At 38.4% G+C, this 18444-nt stretch overlaps 1 protein-coding gene across 5 annotated transcripts in view; it reads right to left on the bottom strand.

The window, feature by feature from the left end:
- Positions 1-1690: 1690 nt before the first annotated feature.
- Positions 1691-18444, bottom strand: part of LOC139577361 (protein RUFY3-like) — a 102223-nt gene continuing 85469 nt past the window's right edge. For 4 of the 5 annotated variants that reach the window (XM_071404422.1, XM_071404426.1, XM_071404420.1 and 1 more), the window contains one exon: positions 1691-3447. In XM_071404422.1, the coding sequence (XP_071260523.1) occupies positions 3411-3447 (37 nt within the window). In that variant the 3' untranslated portion in view covers positions 1691-3410. The remainder of the gene's footprint in view (positions 3448-18444) is intronic. The other variant, XM_071404423.1, reaches the window with a different exon arrangement.

Here is an 18444-nt window from a genome sequence, read left to right as displayed (position 1 = left end):
TGTCACTATGGAACAGGTTTATAATGAGGGGAGCTATGTCACTATGGAACAGGTTTATAATAAGGAGTGGAGTTATGTCACTATGGAACAGGTTTATTATAAGGAGGGGAGCTATGTCGCTATGGAACAGGTTTATAATAAGAGGTGGAGTTATGTCACTATGGAACAGGTTTATAATAAGGAGTGGAGTTTTGTCACTATGGAACAGGTTTATAATGAGGGGAGCTATGTCACTATGGAACAGGTTTATAATAAGGAGTGGAGTTATGTCACTATGGAACAGGTTTATTATAAGGAGGGGAGCTATGTCACTATGGAACAGGTTTATAATAAGGAGGGGAGCTATGTCACTATGGAACAGGTTTATAATAAGGAGTGGAGTTATGTCACTATGGAACAGGTTTATAATAAGGAGGGGAGCTATGTCACTATGGAACAGGTTTATAATAAGGAGGGGAGCTATGTCACTGTGGAACAGGTTTATAATAAGGAGGGGAGCTATGTCACTATGGAACAGGTTTATAATAAGGAGGGGAGCTATGTCACTATGGAACAGGTTTATAATAAGGAGTGGAGCTATGTCACTATGGAACAGGTTTATAATGAGGGGAGCTATGTCACTATGGAACAGGTTTATAATAAGGAGGGGAGCTATGTCACTATGTCACTATGGAACAGGTTTATAATAAGGAGTGGAGCTATGTCACTATGGAACAGGTTTATAATAAGGAGGGGAGCTATGTCACTATGTCACTATGGAACAGGTTTATAATAAGGAGGGGAGCTATGTCACTATGGAACAGGTTTATAATAAGGAGGGGAGCTATGTCACTATGGAACAGGTTTATAATAAGGAGGGGAGCTATGTCACTATGGAACAGGTTTATAATAAGGAGGGGAGCTATGTCACTATGGAACAGGTTTATAATAAGGAGGGGAGCTATGTCACTATGGAACAGGTTTATAATAAGGAGTGGAGCTATGTCACTATGGAACAGGTTTATAATAAGGAGGGGAGCTATGTCACTATGTCACTATGGAACAGGTTTATAATAAGGAGGGGAGCTATGTCACTATGGAACAGGTTTATTATAAGGAGGGGAGCTATGTCACTATGGAACAGGTTTATAATAAGGAGGGGAGCTATGTCACTATGGAACAGGTTTATAATAAGGAGGGGAGCTATGTCACTATGGAACAGGTTTATAATAAGGAGGGGAGCTATGTCACTATGTCACTATGGAACAGGTTTATAATAAGGAGGGGAGCTATGTCACTATGGAACAGGTTTATAATAAGGAGTGGAGCTATGTCACTATGTCACTATGGAACAGGTTTATAATAAGGAGTGGAGCTATGTCACTATGGAACAGGTAGTGAAGTGTTGTATTTATGTCACTGAGTTGAAAAAGGATCCAAATAGTGGGATGAAGAAGCAAGTCGTAGAGGGTACAGAACAGGAACTTACACTCGATCCCATTCCACCATAAATAAAACCAGGACAGATTTAGTAAACTTGATCAATGTTTATTGTTGAGCAAGGAAACATTTACGTCTGGTCCTGTCTAGTGTTTCTTTAAAGTATCAACGAAAATAATGAGTATTTTTCATCCAGATAATTATGACGTAGAACACAACACATGAGGACGTAGAACACAACACATGATGACGTAGAACACAACATATGATGACGTAGAACACAACACGAGGACATAGAACACAACACATGAGGACGTAGAACACAACACATGAGGACGTAGAACACAACACATGATGACGTAGAACACAACACATGAGGACGTAGAACACAACACATGATGACGTAGAACACAACACATGAGGACGTAGAACACAACACGAGGACATAGAACACAACACATGAGGACGTGGAACACAACACATGAGGACGTAGAACACAACACATGATGACGTAGAACACATGAGGACGTGGAACACAACACATGAGGACGTAGAACACAACACATGATGACGTAGAACACAACACATGAGGACGTGGAACACAACACATGAGGACGTAGAACACAACACATGATGACGTAGAACACAACACATGATGACGTAGAACACAACACATGAGGACGTAGAACACAACACATGATGACGTAGAACACAACACATGAGGACGTGGAACACAACACATGAGGACGTAGAACACAACACATGATGACGTAGAACACAACACATGATGACGTAGAACACAACACATGAGGACGTAGAACACAACACACGAGGACGTAGAACACAACACACGAGGACGTAGAACACAACACATGATGACGTAGAACACAACACACGAGGACGTAGAACACAACCTGTCTGGCCTTGATCTCTACGAGATGCAAAATGTATATTCAAAGTTGCTTTTTGTTTGACCGCTACGTTTTATGACTCATAATGTGGTACTTTATAGAATCTCTGTGGGCCTAGGTATAAAGATTTGTCATTTAACTTCTATTGTGGCATAAACAGTCACAATTGTCAAATAATTACTTCAAAAGGGCCCCTTTACTAGGCTACCTGGGACACAGTCATCCACTTGCGACATATTTCCAACATCCAAACAGTAGTGAATGGAAAGAAATATGTGCCACAAAACACCCCAAAGTGTAATGACATTTGGCATTAGTCCAGAATGTCCACGTCCCCTGCTGTCCGCGTGCGTCTCGGTCACTCATATCTGCCGCGGCTAAATGTCCGTTTTCTCCGTTGGAAACACACCGCATTTTGGAATGTAGGATATACCACACGCTTTCAAGTAGCCTATATCACTCGTTTACAAAACCATTATTTTTAAATATATATTTTTTTACATGCCTCTGACATGTGGTAATGAGAAATAATGCTGTTATAGCCTACATTTTTTCAAAAAATTATTGTGATGGATTACTGGTATTTCTTTTGCCGGGACGCCGTATAAAAATATACCTTTTTACCAAACCCCACCTTACAGATCTGGGACCAGGCTGTGAAAATATACCTTTCTACCAACCCCACCTTACAGATCTGGGACCAGGCTGTGAAAATATACCTTTCTACCAACCCTGCTAACAGTTGAACTGTTCCCAAGTTAGTTTTTCATGTTGTCATCAAGTCGCTTGTTCCTTTAGATATTTTAGCAGTGAATGACACTGCACTCCAGGCAGGGCTGGTGTCTCTCTCAGGCAGGGCTGGTGTCTCTCTCAGGCAGGGCTGGTGTCTCTCTCAGGCAGGGCTGGAGTCTCTCTCAGGCAGGGCTGGTGTCTCTCTCAGGCAGGGCTGGTGTCTCTCTCAGGCAGGGCTGGAGTCTCTCTCAGGCAGGGCTGGTGTCTCTCTCAGGCAGGACTGGATGTGTACTGCTGCAGTAGCAGGAGTCACAGATATTCTCACGGTTGATGGAGGGGAGGGGCAGCTCATTGGCCAGACAGCTTGGCAGTTAACACAGTGGCTCTATAGAATGAGAGAGTTAAAACAGTTAACACACTGGCTCTATAGAATGAGAGAGTTAAAACAGTTAACACACTGGCTCTATAGAATGAGAGAGTTAAAACAGTTAACACACTGGCTCTATAGAATGAGAGAGTTAAAACAGTTAACACACTGGCTCTATAGAATGAGAGAGTTAACACACTGGCTCTATAGAATGAGAGAGTTAACACAGTTAACACACTGGCTCTATAGAATGAGAGAGTTAACACACTGGCTCTATAGAATGAGAGAGTTAAAACAGTTAACACACTGGCTCTATAGAATGAGAGTTAAAACAGTTAACACACTGGCTCTATAGAATGAGAGAGTTAAAACAGTTAACACACTGGCTCTATAGAATGAGAGAGTTAACACAGTTAACACACTGGCTCTATAGAATGAGAGAGTTAACACACTGGCTCTATAGAATGAGAGAGTTAAAACAGTTAACACACTGGCTCTATAGAATGAGAGAGTTAACACAGTTAACACACTGGCTCTATAGAATGAGAGAGTTAACACAGTTAACACACTGGCTCTATAGAATGAGAGAGTTAACACACTGGCTCTATAGAATGAGAGAGTTAACACAGTTAACACACTGGCTCTATAGAATGAGAGCGTTAAAACAGTTAACACACTGGCTCTATAGAATGAGAGAGTTAACACACTGGCTCTATAGAATGAGAGAGTTAACACACTGGCTCTATAGAATGAGAGAGTTAAAACAGTTAACACACTGGCTCTATAGAATGAGAGAGTTAAAACAGTTAACACAGTGGCTCTATAGAATGAGAGAGTTAACACACTGGCTCTATAGAATGAGAGAGTTAACACAGTTAACACACTGGCTCTATAGAATGAGAGAGTTAACACACTGGCTCTATAGAATGAGAGAGTTAAAACAGTTAACACAGTGGCTCTATAGAATGAGAGAGTTAACACACTGGCTCTATAGAATGAGAGAGTTAAAACAGTTAACACACTGGCTCTATAGAATGAGAGAGTTAACACAGTTAACACACTGGCTCTATAGAATGAGAGAGTTAAAACAGTTAACACACTGGCTCTATAGAATGAGAGAGTTAACACAGTTAACACACTGGCTCTATAGAATGAGAGAGTTAAAACAGTTAACACACTGGCTCTATAGAATGAGAGAGTTAACACACTGGCTCTATAGAATGAGAGAGTTAAAACAGTTAACACACTGGCTCTATAGAATGAGAGAGTTAAAACAGTTAACACACTGGCTCTATAGAATGAGAGAGTTAAAACACTGGCTCTATAGAATGAGAGAGTTAAAACAGTTAACACACTGGCTCTATAGAATGAGAGAGTTAAAACAGTTAACACACTGGCTCTATAGAATGAGAGAGTTAAAACAGTTAACACACTGGCTCTATAGAATGAGAGAGTTAAAACAGTTAACACACTGGCTCTATAGAATGAGAGAGTTAAAACAGTTAACACACTGGCTCTATAGAATGAGAGAGTTAAAACAGTTAACACACTGGCTCTATAGAATGAGAGAGTTAACACAGTTAACACACTGGCTCTATAGAATGAGAGCGTTAAAACAGTTAACACACTGGCTCTATAGAATGAGAGAGTTAAAACAGTTAACACACTGGCTCTATAGAATGAGAGAGTTAAAACAGTTAACACACTGGCTCTATAGAATGAGAGAGTTAACACAGTTAACACACTGGCTCTATAGAATGAGAGCGTTAAAACAGTTAACACACTGGCTCTATAGAATGAGAGAGTTAACACACTGGCTCTATAGAATGAGAGAGTTAAAACAGTTAACACAGTGGCTCTATAGAATGAGAGAGTTAACACACTGGCTCTATAGAATGAGAGAGTTAAAACAGTTAACACACTGGCTCTATAGAATGAGAGAGTTAACACACTGGCTCTATAGAATGAGAGAGTTAACACAGTTAACACACTGGCTCTATAGAATGAGAGAGTTAAAACAGTTAACACACTGGCTCTATAGAATGAGAGAGTTAAAACAGTTAACACACTGGCTCTATAGAATGAGAGAGTTAAAACAGTTAACACACTGGCTCTATAGAATGAGAGAGTTAAAACAGTTAACACACTGGCTCTATAGAATGAGAGAGTTAACACAGTTAACACACTGGCTCTATAGAATGAGAGAGTTAAAACAGTTAACACACTGGCTCTATAGAATGAGAGAGTTAACACAGTTAACACACTGGCTCTATAGAATGAGAGAGTTAAAACAGTTAACACACTGGCTCTATAGAATGAGAAAGTTAACACAGTTAACACACTGGCTCTATAGAATGAGAGCGTTAAAACAGTTAACACACTGGCTCTATAGAATGAGAGAGTTAACACAGTTAACACACTGGCTCTATAGAATGAGAGAGTTAAAACAGTTAACACACTGGCTCTATAGAATGAGAGAGTTAAAACAGTTAACACACTGGCTCTATAGAATGAGAGAGTTAACACACTGGCTCTATAGAATGAGAAAGTTAACACAGTTAACACACTGGCTCTATAGAATGAGAGAGTTAACACACTGGCTCTATAGAATGAGAGAGTTAAAACAGTTAACACACTGGCTCTATAGAATGAGAGCGTTAAAACAGTTAACACACTGGCTCTATAGAATGAGAGAGTTAAAACAGTTAACACACTGGCTCTATAGAATGAGAGAGTTAAAACAGTTAACACACTGGCTCTATAGAATGAGAGAGTTAAAACACTGGCTCTATAGAATGAGAGAGTTAAAACAGTTAACACACTGGCTCTATAGAATGAGAGAGTTAACACACTGGCTCTATAGAATGAGAGAGTTAAAACAGTTAACACACTGGCTCTATAGAATGAGAGAGTTAAAACAGTTAACACACTGGCTCTATAGAATGAGAGAGTTAACACACTGGCTCTATAGAATGAGAGAGTTAACACAGTTAACACACTGGCTCTATAGAATGAGAGAGTTAACACACTGGCTCTATAGAATGAGAGAGTTAACACAGTTAACACACTGGCTCTATAGAATGAGAGAGTTAACACACTGGCTCTATAGAATGAGAGAGTTAACACAGTTAACACACTGGCTCTATAGAATGAGAGAGTTAAAACACTGGCTCTATAGAATGAGAGAGTTAAAACAGTTAACACACTGGCTCTATAGAATGAGAGAGTTAAAACAGTTAACACACTGGCTCTATAGAATGAGAGCGTTAAAACAGTTAACACACTGGCTCTATAGAATGAGAGAGTTAACACACTGGCTCTATAGAATGAGAGAGTTAAAACAGTTAACACACTGGCTCTATAGAATGAGAGAGTTAAAACAGTTAACACACTGGCTCTATAGAATGAGAGAGTTAACACACTGGCTCTATAGAATGAGAGAGTTAACACACTGGCTCTATAGAATGAGAGAGTTAAAACAGTTAACACACTGGCTCTATAGAATGAGAGAGTTAAAACAGTTAACACAGTGGCTCTATAGAATGAGAGAGTTAAAACAGTTAACACACTGGCTCTATAGAATGAGAGAGTTAACACAGTTAACACACTGGCTCTATAGAATGAGAGAGTTAACACAGTTAACACACTGGCTCTATAGAATGAGAGAGTTAAAACAGTTAACACACTGGCTCTATAGAATGAGAGAGTTAACACAGTTAACACACTGGCTCTATAGAATGAGAGAGTTAAAACAGTTAACACACTGGCTCTATAGAATGAGAGAGTTAAAACAGTTAACACACTGGCTCTATAGAATGAGAGAGTTAACACACTGGCTCTATAGAATGAGAAAGTTAACACAGTTAACACACTGGCTCTATAGAATGAGAGAGTTAAAACACTGGCTCTATAGAATGAGAGAGTTAACACACTGGCTCTATAGAATGAGAGAGTTAAAACAGTTAACACACTGGCTCTATAGAATGAGAGAGTTAACACACTGGCTCTATAGAATGAGAAAGTTAACACAGTTAACACACTGGCTCTATAGAATGAGAGAGTTAACACAGTTAACACACTGGCTCTATAGAATGAGAGAGTTAACACAGTTAACACACTGGCTCTATAGAATGAGAGAGTTAACACACTGGCTCTATAGAATGAGAGAGTTAAAACAGTTAACACACTGGCTCTATAGAATGAGAGAGTTAACACACTGACTCTATAGAATGAGAGAGTTAACACACTGGCTCTATAGAATGAGAGAGTTAACACACTGGCTCTATAGAATGAGAGAGTTAACACACTGGCTCTATAGAATGAGAGAGTTAACACACTGGCTCTATAGAATGAGAGCGTTAAAACAGTTAACACACTGGCTCTATAGAATGAGAGAGTTAACACACTGGCTCTATAGAATGAGAGAGTTAACACACTGGCTCTATAGAATGAGAGAGTTAAAACAGTTAACACACTGGCTCTATAGAATGAGAGAGTTAACACACTGACTCTATAGAATGAGAGAGTTAACACACTGGCTCTATAGAATGAGAGAGTTAAAACAGTTAACAAACTGGCTCTATAGAATGAGAGAGTTAACACACTGGCTCTATAGAATGAGAGAGTTAACACACTGGCTCTATAGAATGAGAGAGTTAAAACAGTTAACACACTGGCTCTATAGAATGAGAGAGTTAACACACTGGCTCTATAGAATGAGAGAGTTAAAACAGTTAACACACTGGCTCTATAGAATGAGAGAGTTAAAACAGTTAAAACACTGGCTCTATAGAATGAGAGAGTTAACACACTGGCTCTATAGAATGAGAGAGTTAAAACAGTTAACACACTGGCTCTATAGAATGAGAGAGTTAACACACTGGCTCTATAGAATGAGAGAGTTAACACACTGGCTCTATAGAATGAGAGAGTTAAAACACTGGCTCTATAGAATGAGAGAGTTAAAACAGTTAACACACTGGCTCTATAGAATGAGAGAGTTAAAACAGTTAAAACACTGGCTCTATAGAATGAGAGAGTTAACACACTGGCTCTATAGAATGAGAGAGTTAACACACTGGCTCTATAGAATGAGAGAGTTAAAACAGTTAACACACTGGCTCTATAGAATGAGAGAGTTAAAACAGTTAACACACTGGCTCTATAGAATGAGAGAGTTAACACACTGGCTCTATAGAATGAGAGAGTTAACACACTGGCTCTATAGAATGAGAGAGTTAACACACTGGCTCTATAGAATGAGAGAGTTAACACACTGGCTCTATAGAATGAGAGAGTTAAAACAGTTAACACACTGGCTCTATAGAATGAGAGAGTTAACACACTGGCTCTATAGAATGAGAGAGTTAACACAGTTAACACACTGGCTCTATAGAATGAGAGAGTTAAAACAGTTAACACACTGGCTCTATAGAATGAGAGAGTTAACACACTGGCTCTATAGAATGAGAGAGTTAACACAGTTAACACACTGGCTCTATAGAATGAGAGGGTTAACACAGTTAACACACTGGCTCTATAGAATGAGAGAGTTAAAACAGTTAACACACTGGCTCTATAGAATGAGAGAGTTAACACACTGGCTCTATAGAATGAGAGAGTTAACACACTGGCTCTATAGAATGAGAGAGTTAACACAGTTAACACACTGGCTTTATAGAATGAGAGAGTTAAAACAGTTAACACACTGACTCTATAGAATGAGAGAGTTAAAACAGTTAACACACTGGCTCTATAGAATGAGAGAGTTAAAACAGTTAACACACTGGCTCTATAGAATGAGAGAGTTAACACACTGGCTCTATAGAATGAGAGAGTTAACACACTGGCTCTATAGAATGAGAGAGTTAACACAGTTAACACACTGGCTCTATAGAATGAGAGAGTTAAAACAGTTAACACACTGGCTCTATAGAATGAGAGAGTTAACACACTGGCTCTATAGAATGAGAGAGTTAACACACTGGCTCTATAGAATGAGAGAGTTAAAACAGTTAACACACTGGCTCTATAGAATGAGAGAGTTAACACAGTTAACACACTGGCTCTATAGAATGAGAGAGTTAACACACTGGCTCTATAGAATGAGAGAGTTAACACAGTTAACACACTGGCTCTATAGAATGAGAGAGTTAAAACAGTTAACACACTGGCTCTATAGAATGAGAAAGTTAACACAGTTAACACACTGGCTCTATAGAATGAGAGCGTTAAAACAGTTAACACACTGGCTCTATAGAATGAGAGAGTTAACACAGTTAACACACTGGCTCTATAGAATGAGAGAGTTAAAACAGTTAACACACTGGCTCTATAGAATGAGAGAGTTAAAACAGTTAACACACTGGCTCTATAGAATGAGAGAGTTAACACACTGGCTCTATAGAATGAGAAAGTTAACACAGTTAACACACTGGCTCTATAGAATGAGAGAGTTAACACACTGGCTCTATAGAATGAGAGAGTTAAAACAGTTAACACACTGGCTCTATAGAATGAGAGAGTTAAAATAGTTAACACACTGGCTCTATAGAATGAGAGAGTTAAAACAGTTAACACACTGGCTCTATAGAATGAGAGAGTTAAAACACTGGCTCTATAGAATGAGAGAGTTAAAACAGTTAACACACTGGCTCTATAGAATGAGAGAGTTAACACACTGGCTCTATAGAATGAGAGAGTTAAAACAGTTAACACACTGGCTCTATAGAATGAGAGAGTTAAAACAGTTAACACACTGGCTCTATAGAATGAGAGAGTTAACACACTGGCTCTATAGAATGAGAGAGTTAACACAGTTAACACACTGGCTCTATAGAATGAGAGAGTTAACACACTGGCTCTATAGAATGAGAGAGTTAACACAGTTAACACACTGGCTCTATAGAATGAGAGAGTTAACACACTGGCTCTATAGAATGAGAGAGTTAACACAGTTAACACACTGGCTCTATAGAATGAGAGAGTTAAAACACTGGCTCTATAGAATGAGAGAGTTAAAACAGTTAACACACTGGCCCTATAGAATGAGAGAGTTAAAACAGTTAACACACTGGCTCTATAGAATGAGAGCGTTAAAACAGTTAACACACTGGCTCTATAGAATGAGAGAGTTAACACACTGGCTCTATAGAATGAGAGAGTTAAAACAGTTAACACACTGGCTCTATAGAATGAGAGCGTTAAAACAGTTAACACACTGGCTCTATAGAATGAGAGAGTTAACACACTGGCTCTATAGAATGAGAGAGTTAACACACTGGCTCTATAGAATGAGAGAGTTAAAACAGTTAACACACTGGCTCTATAGAATGAGAGAGTTAAAACAGTTAACACAGTGGCTCTATAGAATGAGAGAGTTAAAACAGTTAACACACTGGCTCTATAGAATGAGAGAGTTAACACAGTTAACACACTGGCTCTATAGAATGAGAGAGTTAACACAGTTAACACACTGGCTCTATAGAATGAGAGAGTTAAAACAGTTAACACACTGGCTCTATAGAATGAGAGAGTTAACACAGTTAACACACTGGCTCTATAGAATGAGAGAGTTAAAACAGTTAACACACTGGCTCTATAGAATGAGAGAGTTAAAACAGTTAACACACTGGCTCTATAGAATGAGAGAGTTAACACACTGGCTCTATAGAATGAGAAAGTTAACACAGTTAACACACTGGCTCTATAGAATGAGAGAGTTAAAACACTGGCTCTATAGAATGAGAGAGTTAACACACTGGCTCTATAGAATGAGAGAGTTAAAACAGTTAACACACTGGCTCTATAGAATGAGAGAGTTAACACACTGGCTCTATAGAATGAGAAAGTTAACACAGTTAACACACTGGCTCTATAGAATGAGAGAGTTAACACAGTTAACACACTGGCTCTATAGAATGAGAGAGTTAACACAGTTAACACACTGGCTCTATAGAATGAGAGAGTTAACACACTGGCTCTATAGAATGAGAGAGTTAAAACAGTTAACACACTGGCTCTATAGAATGAGAGAGTTAACACACTGACTCTATAGAATGAGAGAGTTAACACACTGGCTCTATAGAATGAGAGAGTTAACACACTGGCTCTATAGAATGAGAGAGTTAACACACTGGCTCTATAGAATGAGAGAGTTAACACACTGGCTCTATAGAATGAGAGCGTTAAAACAGTTAACACACTGGCTCTATAGAATGAGAAAGTTAACACAGTTAACACACTGGCTCTATAGAATGAGAGAGTTAACACAGTTAACACACTGGCTCTATAGAATGAGAGAGTTAACACAGTTAACACACTGGCTCTATAGAATGAGAGAGTTAACACACTGGCTCTATAGAATGAGAGAGTTAAAACAGTTAACACACTGGCTCTATAGAATGAGAGAGTTAACACACTGACTCTATAGAATGAGAGAGTTAACACACTGGCTCTATAGAATGAGAGAGTTAACACACTGGCTCTATAGAATGAGAGAGTTAACACACTGGCTCTATAGAATGAGAGAGTTAACACACTGGCTCTATAGAATGAGAGCGTTAAAACAGTTAACACACTGGCTCTATAGAATGAGAGAGTTAACACACTGGCTCTATAGAATGAGAGAGTTAACACACTGGCTCTATAGAATGAGAGAGTTAAAACAGTTAACACACTGGCTCTATAGAATGAGAGAGTTAACACACTGACTCTATAGAATGAGAGAGTTAACACACTGGCTCTATAGAATGAGAGAGTTAAAACAGTTAACAAACTGGCTCTATAGAATGAGAGAGTTAACACACTGGCTCTATAGAATGAGAGAGTTAACACACTGGCTCTATAGAATGAGAGAGTTAAAACAGTTAACACACTGGCTCTATAGAATGAGAGAGTTAACACACTGGCTCTATAGAATGAGAGAGTTAAAACAGTTAACACACTGGCTCTATAGAATGAGAGAGTTAAAACAGTTAAAACACTGGCTCTATAGAATGAGAGAGTTAACACACTGGCTCTATAGAATGAGAGAGTTAACACACTGGCTCTATAGAATGAGAGAGTTAAAACAGTTAACACACTGGCTCTATAGAATGAGAGAGTTAACACACTGGCTCTATAGAATGAGAGAGTTAACACACTGGCTCTATAGAATGAGAGAGTTAAAACACTGGCTCTATAGAATGAGAGAGTTAAAACAGTTAACACACTGGCTCTATAGAATGAGAGAGTTAAAACAGTTAAAACACTGGCTCTATAGAATGAGAGAGTTAACACACTGGCTCTATAGAATGAGAGAGTTAACACACTGGCTCTATAGAATGAGAGAGTTAAAACAGTTAACACACTGGCTCTATAGAATGAGAGAGTTAAAACAGTTAACACACTGGCTCTATAGAATGAGAGAGTTAACACACTGGCTCTATAGAATGAGAGAGTTAACACACTGGCTCTATAGAATGAGAGAGTTAACACACTGGCTCTATAGAATGAGAGAGTTAACACACTGGCTCTATAGAATGAGAGAGTTAAAACAGTTAACACACTGGCTCTATAGAATGAGAGAGTTAACACACTGGCTCTATAGAATGAGAGAGTTAACACAGTTAACACACTGGCTCTATAGAATGAGAGAGTTAAAACAGTTAACACACTGGCTCTATAGAATGAGAGAGTTAACACACTGGCTCTATAGAATGAGAGAGTTAACACAGTTAACACACTGGCTCTATAGAATGAGAGGGTTAACACAGTTAACACACTGGCTCTATAGAATGAGAGAGTTAAAACAGTTAACACACTGGCTCTATAGAATGAGAGAGTTAACACACTGGCTCTATAGAATGAGAGAGTTAACACACTGGCTCTATAGAATGAGAGAGTTAACACAGTTAACACACTGGCTTTATAGAATGAGAGAGTTAAAACAGTTAACACACTGACTCTATAGAATGAGAGAGTTAAAACAGTTAACACACTGGCTCTATAGAATGAGAGAGTTAAAACAGTTAACACACTGGCTCTATAGAATGAGAGAGTTAACACACTGGCTCTATAGAATGAGAGAGTTAACACACTGGCTCTATAGAATGAGAGAGTTAACACAGTTAACACACTGGCTCTATAGAATGAGAGAGTTAAAACAGTTAACACACTGGCTCTATAGAATGAGAGAGTTAACACACTGGCTCTATAGAATGAGAGAGTTAAAACAGTTAACACAGTGGCTCTATAGAATGAGAGAGTTAAAACAGTTAACACACTGGCTCTATAGAATGAGAGAGTTAAAACAGTTAACACACTGGCTCTATAGAATGAGAGAGTTAACACACTGGCTCTATAGAATGAGAGAGTTAAAACAGTTAACACACTGGCTCTATAGAATGAGAGAGTTAACACACTGGCTCTATAAAATGAGAGAGTTAAAACAGTTAACACACTGGCTCTATAGAATGAGAGAGTTAAAACAGTTAACACACTGACTCTATAGAATGAGAGAGTTAACACACTGGCTCTATAGAATGAGAGAGTTAACACACTGGCTCTATAGAATGAGAGAGTTAAAACAGTTAACACACTGGCTCTATAGAATGAGAGAGTTAACACAGTTAACACACTGGCTCTATAGAATGAGAGAGTTAACACACTGGCTCTATAGAATGAGAGAGTTAACACAGTTAACACACTGGCTCTATAGAATGAGAGAGTTAAAACAGTTAACACACTGGCTCTATAGAATGAGAAAGTTAACACAGTTAACACACTGGCTCTATAGAATGAGAGCGTTAAAACAGTTAACACACTGGCTCTATAGAATGAGAGAGTTAACACAGTTAACACACTGGCTCTATAGAATGAGAGAGTTAAAACAGTTAACACACTGGCTCTATAGAATGAGAGAGTTAAAACAGTTAACACACTGGCTCTATAGAATGAGAGAGTTAACACACTGGCTCTATAGAATGAGAAAGTTAACACAGTTAACACACTGGCTCTATAGAATGAGAGAGTTAACACACTGGCTCTATAGAATGAGAGAGTTAAAACAGTTAACACACTGGCTCTATAGAATGAGAGAGTTAAAATAGTTAACACACTGGCTCTATAGAATGAGAGAGTTAAAACAGTTAACACACTGGCTCTATAGAATGAGAGAGTTAAAACACTGGCTCTATAGAATGAGAGAGTTAAAACAGTTAACACACTGGCTCTATAGAATGAGAGAGTTAACACACTGGCTCTATAGAATGAGAGAGTTAAAACAGTTAACACACTGGCTCTATAGAATGAGAGAGTTAAAACAGTTAACACACTGGCTCTATAGAATGAGAGAGTTAACACACTGGCTCTATAGAATGAGAGAGTTAACACAGTTAACACACTGGCTCTATAGAATGAGAGAGTTAACACACTGGCTCTATAGAATGAGAGAGTTAACACAGTTAACACACTGGCTCTATAGAATGAGAGAGTTAACACACTGGCTCTATAGAATGAGAGAGTTAACACAGTTAACACACTGGCTCTATAGAATGAGAGAGTTAAAACACTGGCTCTATAGAATGAGAGAGTTAAAACAGTTAACACACTGGCTCTATAGAATGAGAGCGTTAAAACAGTTAACACACTGGCTCTATAGAATGAGAGAGTTAACACACTGGCTCTATAGAATGAGAGAGTTAAAACAGTTAACACACTGGCTCTATAGAATGAGAGAGTTAAAACAGTTAACACACTGGCTCTATAGAATGAGAGAGTTAACACACTGGCTCTATAGAATGAGAGAGTTAACACACTGGCTCTATAGAATGAGAGAGTTAAAACAGTTAACACACTGGCTCTATAGAATGAGAGCGTTAAAACAGTTAACACACTGGCTCTATAGAATGAGAGAGTTAACACACTGGCTCTATAGAATGAGAGAGTTAAAACAGTTAACACACTGGCTCTATAGAATGAGAGAGTTAAAACAGTTAACACACTGGCTCTATAGAATGAGAGAGTTAACACACTGGCTCTATAGAATGAGAGAGTTAACACACTGGCTCTATAGAATGAGAGAGTTAAAACAGTTAACACACTGGCTCTATAGAATGAGAGAGTTAAAACAGTTAACACAGTGGCTCTATAGAATGAGAGAGTTAAAACAGTTAACACACTGGCTCTATAGAATGAGAGAGTTAACACAGTTAACACACTGGCTCTATAGAATGAGAGAGTTAACACAGTTAACACACTGGCTCTATAGAATGAGAGAGTTAAAACACTGGCTCTATAGAATGAGAGAGTTAACACACTGGCTCTATAGAATGAGAGAGTTAAAACAGTTAACACACTGGCTCTATAGAATGAGAGAGTTAACACACTGGCTCTATAGAATGAGAGAGTTAAAACAGTTAACACACTGGCTCTATAGAATGAGAGAGTTAAAACAGTTAAAACACTGGCTCTATAGAATGAGAGAGTTAACACACTGGCTCTATAGAATGAGAGAGTTAACACACTGGCTCTATAGAATGAGAGAGTTAAAACAGTTAACACACTGGCTCTATAGAATGAGAGAGTTAACACACTGGCTCTATAGAATGAGAGAGTTAACACACTGGCTCTATAGAATGAGAGAGTTAAAACACTGGCTCTATAGAATGAGAGAGTTAAAACAGTTAACACACTGGCTCTATAGAATGAGAGAGTTAAAACAGTTAAAACACTGGCTCTATAGAATGAGAGAGTTAACACACTGGCTCTATAGAATGAGAGAGTTAACACACTGGCTCTATAGAATGAGAGAGTTAAAACAGTTAACACACTGGCTCTATAGAATGAGAGAGTTAAAACAGTTAACACACTGGCTCTATAGAATGAGAGAGTTAACACACTGGCTCTATAGAATGAGAGAGTTAACACACTGGCTCTATAGAATGAGAGAGTTAACACACTGGCTCTATAGAATGAGAGAGTTAACACACTGGCTCTATAGAATGAGAGAGTTAAAACAGTTAACACACTGGCTCTATAGAATGAGAGAGTTAACACACTGGCTCTATAGAATGAGAGAGTTAACACAGTTAACACACTGGCTCTATAGAATGAGAGAGTTAAAACAGTTAACACACTGGCTCTATAGAATGAGAGAGTTAACACACTGGCTCTATAGAATGAGAGAGTTAACACAGTTAACACACTGGCTCTATAGAATGAGAGGGTTAACACAGTTAACACACTGGCTCTATAGAATGAGAGAGTTAAAACAGTTAACACACTGGCTCTATAGAATGAGAGAGTTAACACACTGGCTCTATAGAATGAGAGAGTTAACACACTGGCTCTATAGAATGAGAGAGTTAACACAGTTAACACACTGGCTCTATAGAATGAGAGAGTTAAAACAGTTAACACACTGACTCTATAGAATGAGAGAGTTAAAACAGTTAACACACTGGCTCTATAGAATGAGAGAGTTAAAACAGTTAACACACTGGCTCTATAGAATGAGAGAGTTAACACACTGGCTCTATAGAATGAGAGAGTTAACACACTGGCTCTATAGAATGAGAGAGTTAACACAGTTAACACACTGGCTCTATAGAATGAGAGAGTTAAAACAGTTAACACACTGGCTCTATAGAATGAGAGAGTTAACACACTGGCTCTATAGAATGAGAGAGTTAAAACAGTTAACACAGTGGCTCTATAGAATGAGAGAGTTAAAACAGTTAACACACTGGCTCTATAGAATGAGAGAGTTAAAACAGTTAACACACTGGCTCTATAGAATGAGAGAGTTAACACACTCGGCTCTATAGAATGAGAGAGTTAAAACAGTTAACACACTGGCTCTATAGAATGAGAGAGTTAACACACTGGCTCTATAGAATGAGAGAGTTAAAACAGTTAACACACTGGCTCTATAGAATGAGAGAGTTAAAACAGTTAACACACTGACTCTATAGAATGAGAGAGTTAACACACTGGCTCTATAGAATGAGAGAGTTAACACACTGGCTCTATAGAATGAGAGAGTTAAAACAGTTAACACACTGGCTCTATAGAATGAGAGAGTTAACACAGTTAACACACTGGCTCTATAGAATGAGAGAGTTAAAACAGTTAACACACTGGCTCTATAGAATGAGAGAGTTAAAACAGTTAACACAGTGGCTCTATAGAATGAGAGAGTTAACACACTGGCTCTATAGAATGAGAGAGTTAACACAGTTAAAACACTGGCTCTATAGAATGAGAGAGTTAACACAGTTAACACACTGGCTCTATAGAATGAGAGAGTTAAAACAGTTAACACACTGGCTCTAAAGAATGAGAGAGTTAAAACAGTTAACACACTGGCTCTATAGAATGAGAGAGTTAACACAGTTAACACACTGGCTCTATAGAATGAGAGAGTTAAAACAGTTAACACACTGGCTCTATAGAATGAGAGAGTTAACACACTGGCTCTATAGAATGAGAGAGTTAACACACTGGCTCTATAGAATGAGAGAGTTAAAACAGTTAACACACTGGCTCTATAGAATGAGAGAGTTAAAACAGTTAACACACTGGCTCTATAGAATGAGAGAGTTAAAACAGTTAACACACTGGCTCTATAGAATGAGAGAGTTAAAACAGTTAACACACTGGCTCTATAGAATGAGAGAGTTAAAACAGTTAACACACTGGCTCTATAGAATGAGAGAGTTAAAACAGTTAACACACTGGCTCTATAGAATGAGAGAGTTAACACAGTTAACACACTGGCTCTATAGAATGAGAGAGTTAAAACAGTTAACACACTGGCTCTATAGAATGAGAGAGTTAACACACTGGCTCTATAGAATGAGGGAGTTAAAACAGTTAACACACTGGCTCTATAGAATGAGAGAGTTAAAACAGTTAACACACTGGCTCTATAGAATGAGAGAGTTAAAACAGTTAACACACTGGCTCTATAGAATGAGAGAGTTAAAACAGTTAACACACTGGCTCTATAGAATGAGAGAGTTAAAACAGTTA

The sequence above is a fragment of the Salvelinus alpinus genome, chromosome 5 (assembly GCF_045679555.1).
Source record: "Salvelinus alpinus chromosome 5, SLU_Salpinus.1, whole genome shotgun sequence".
In the NCBI taxonomy this organism is placed as follows: Eukaryota; Metazoa; Chordata; class Actinopteri; order Salmoniformes; family Salmonidae; genus Salvelinus; species Salvelinus alpinus.
This window is presented reverse-complemented; position numbering and strand designations above follow the sequence as displayed.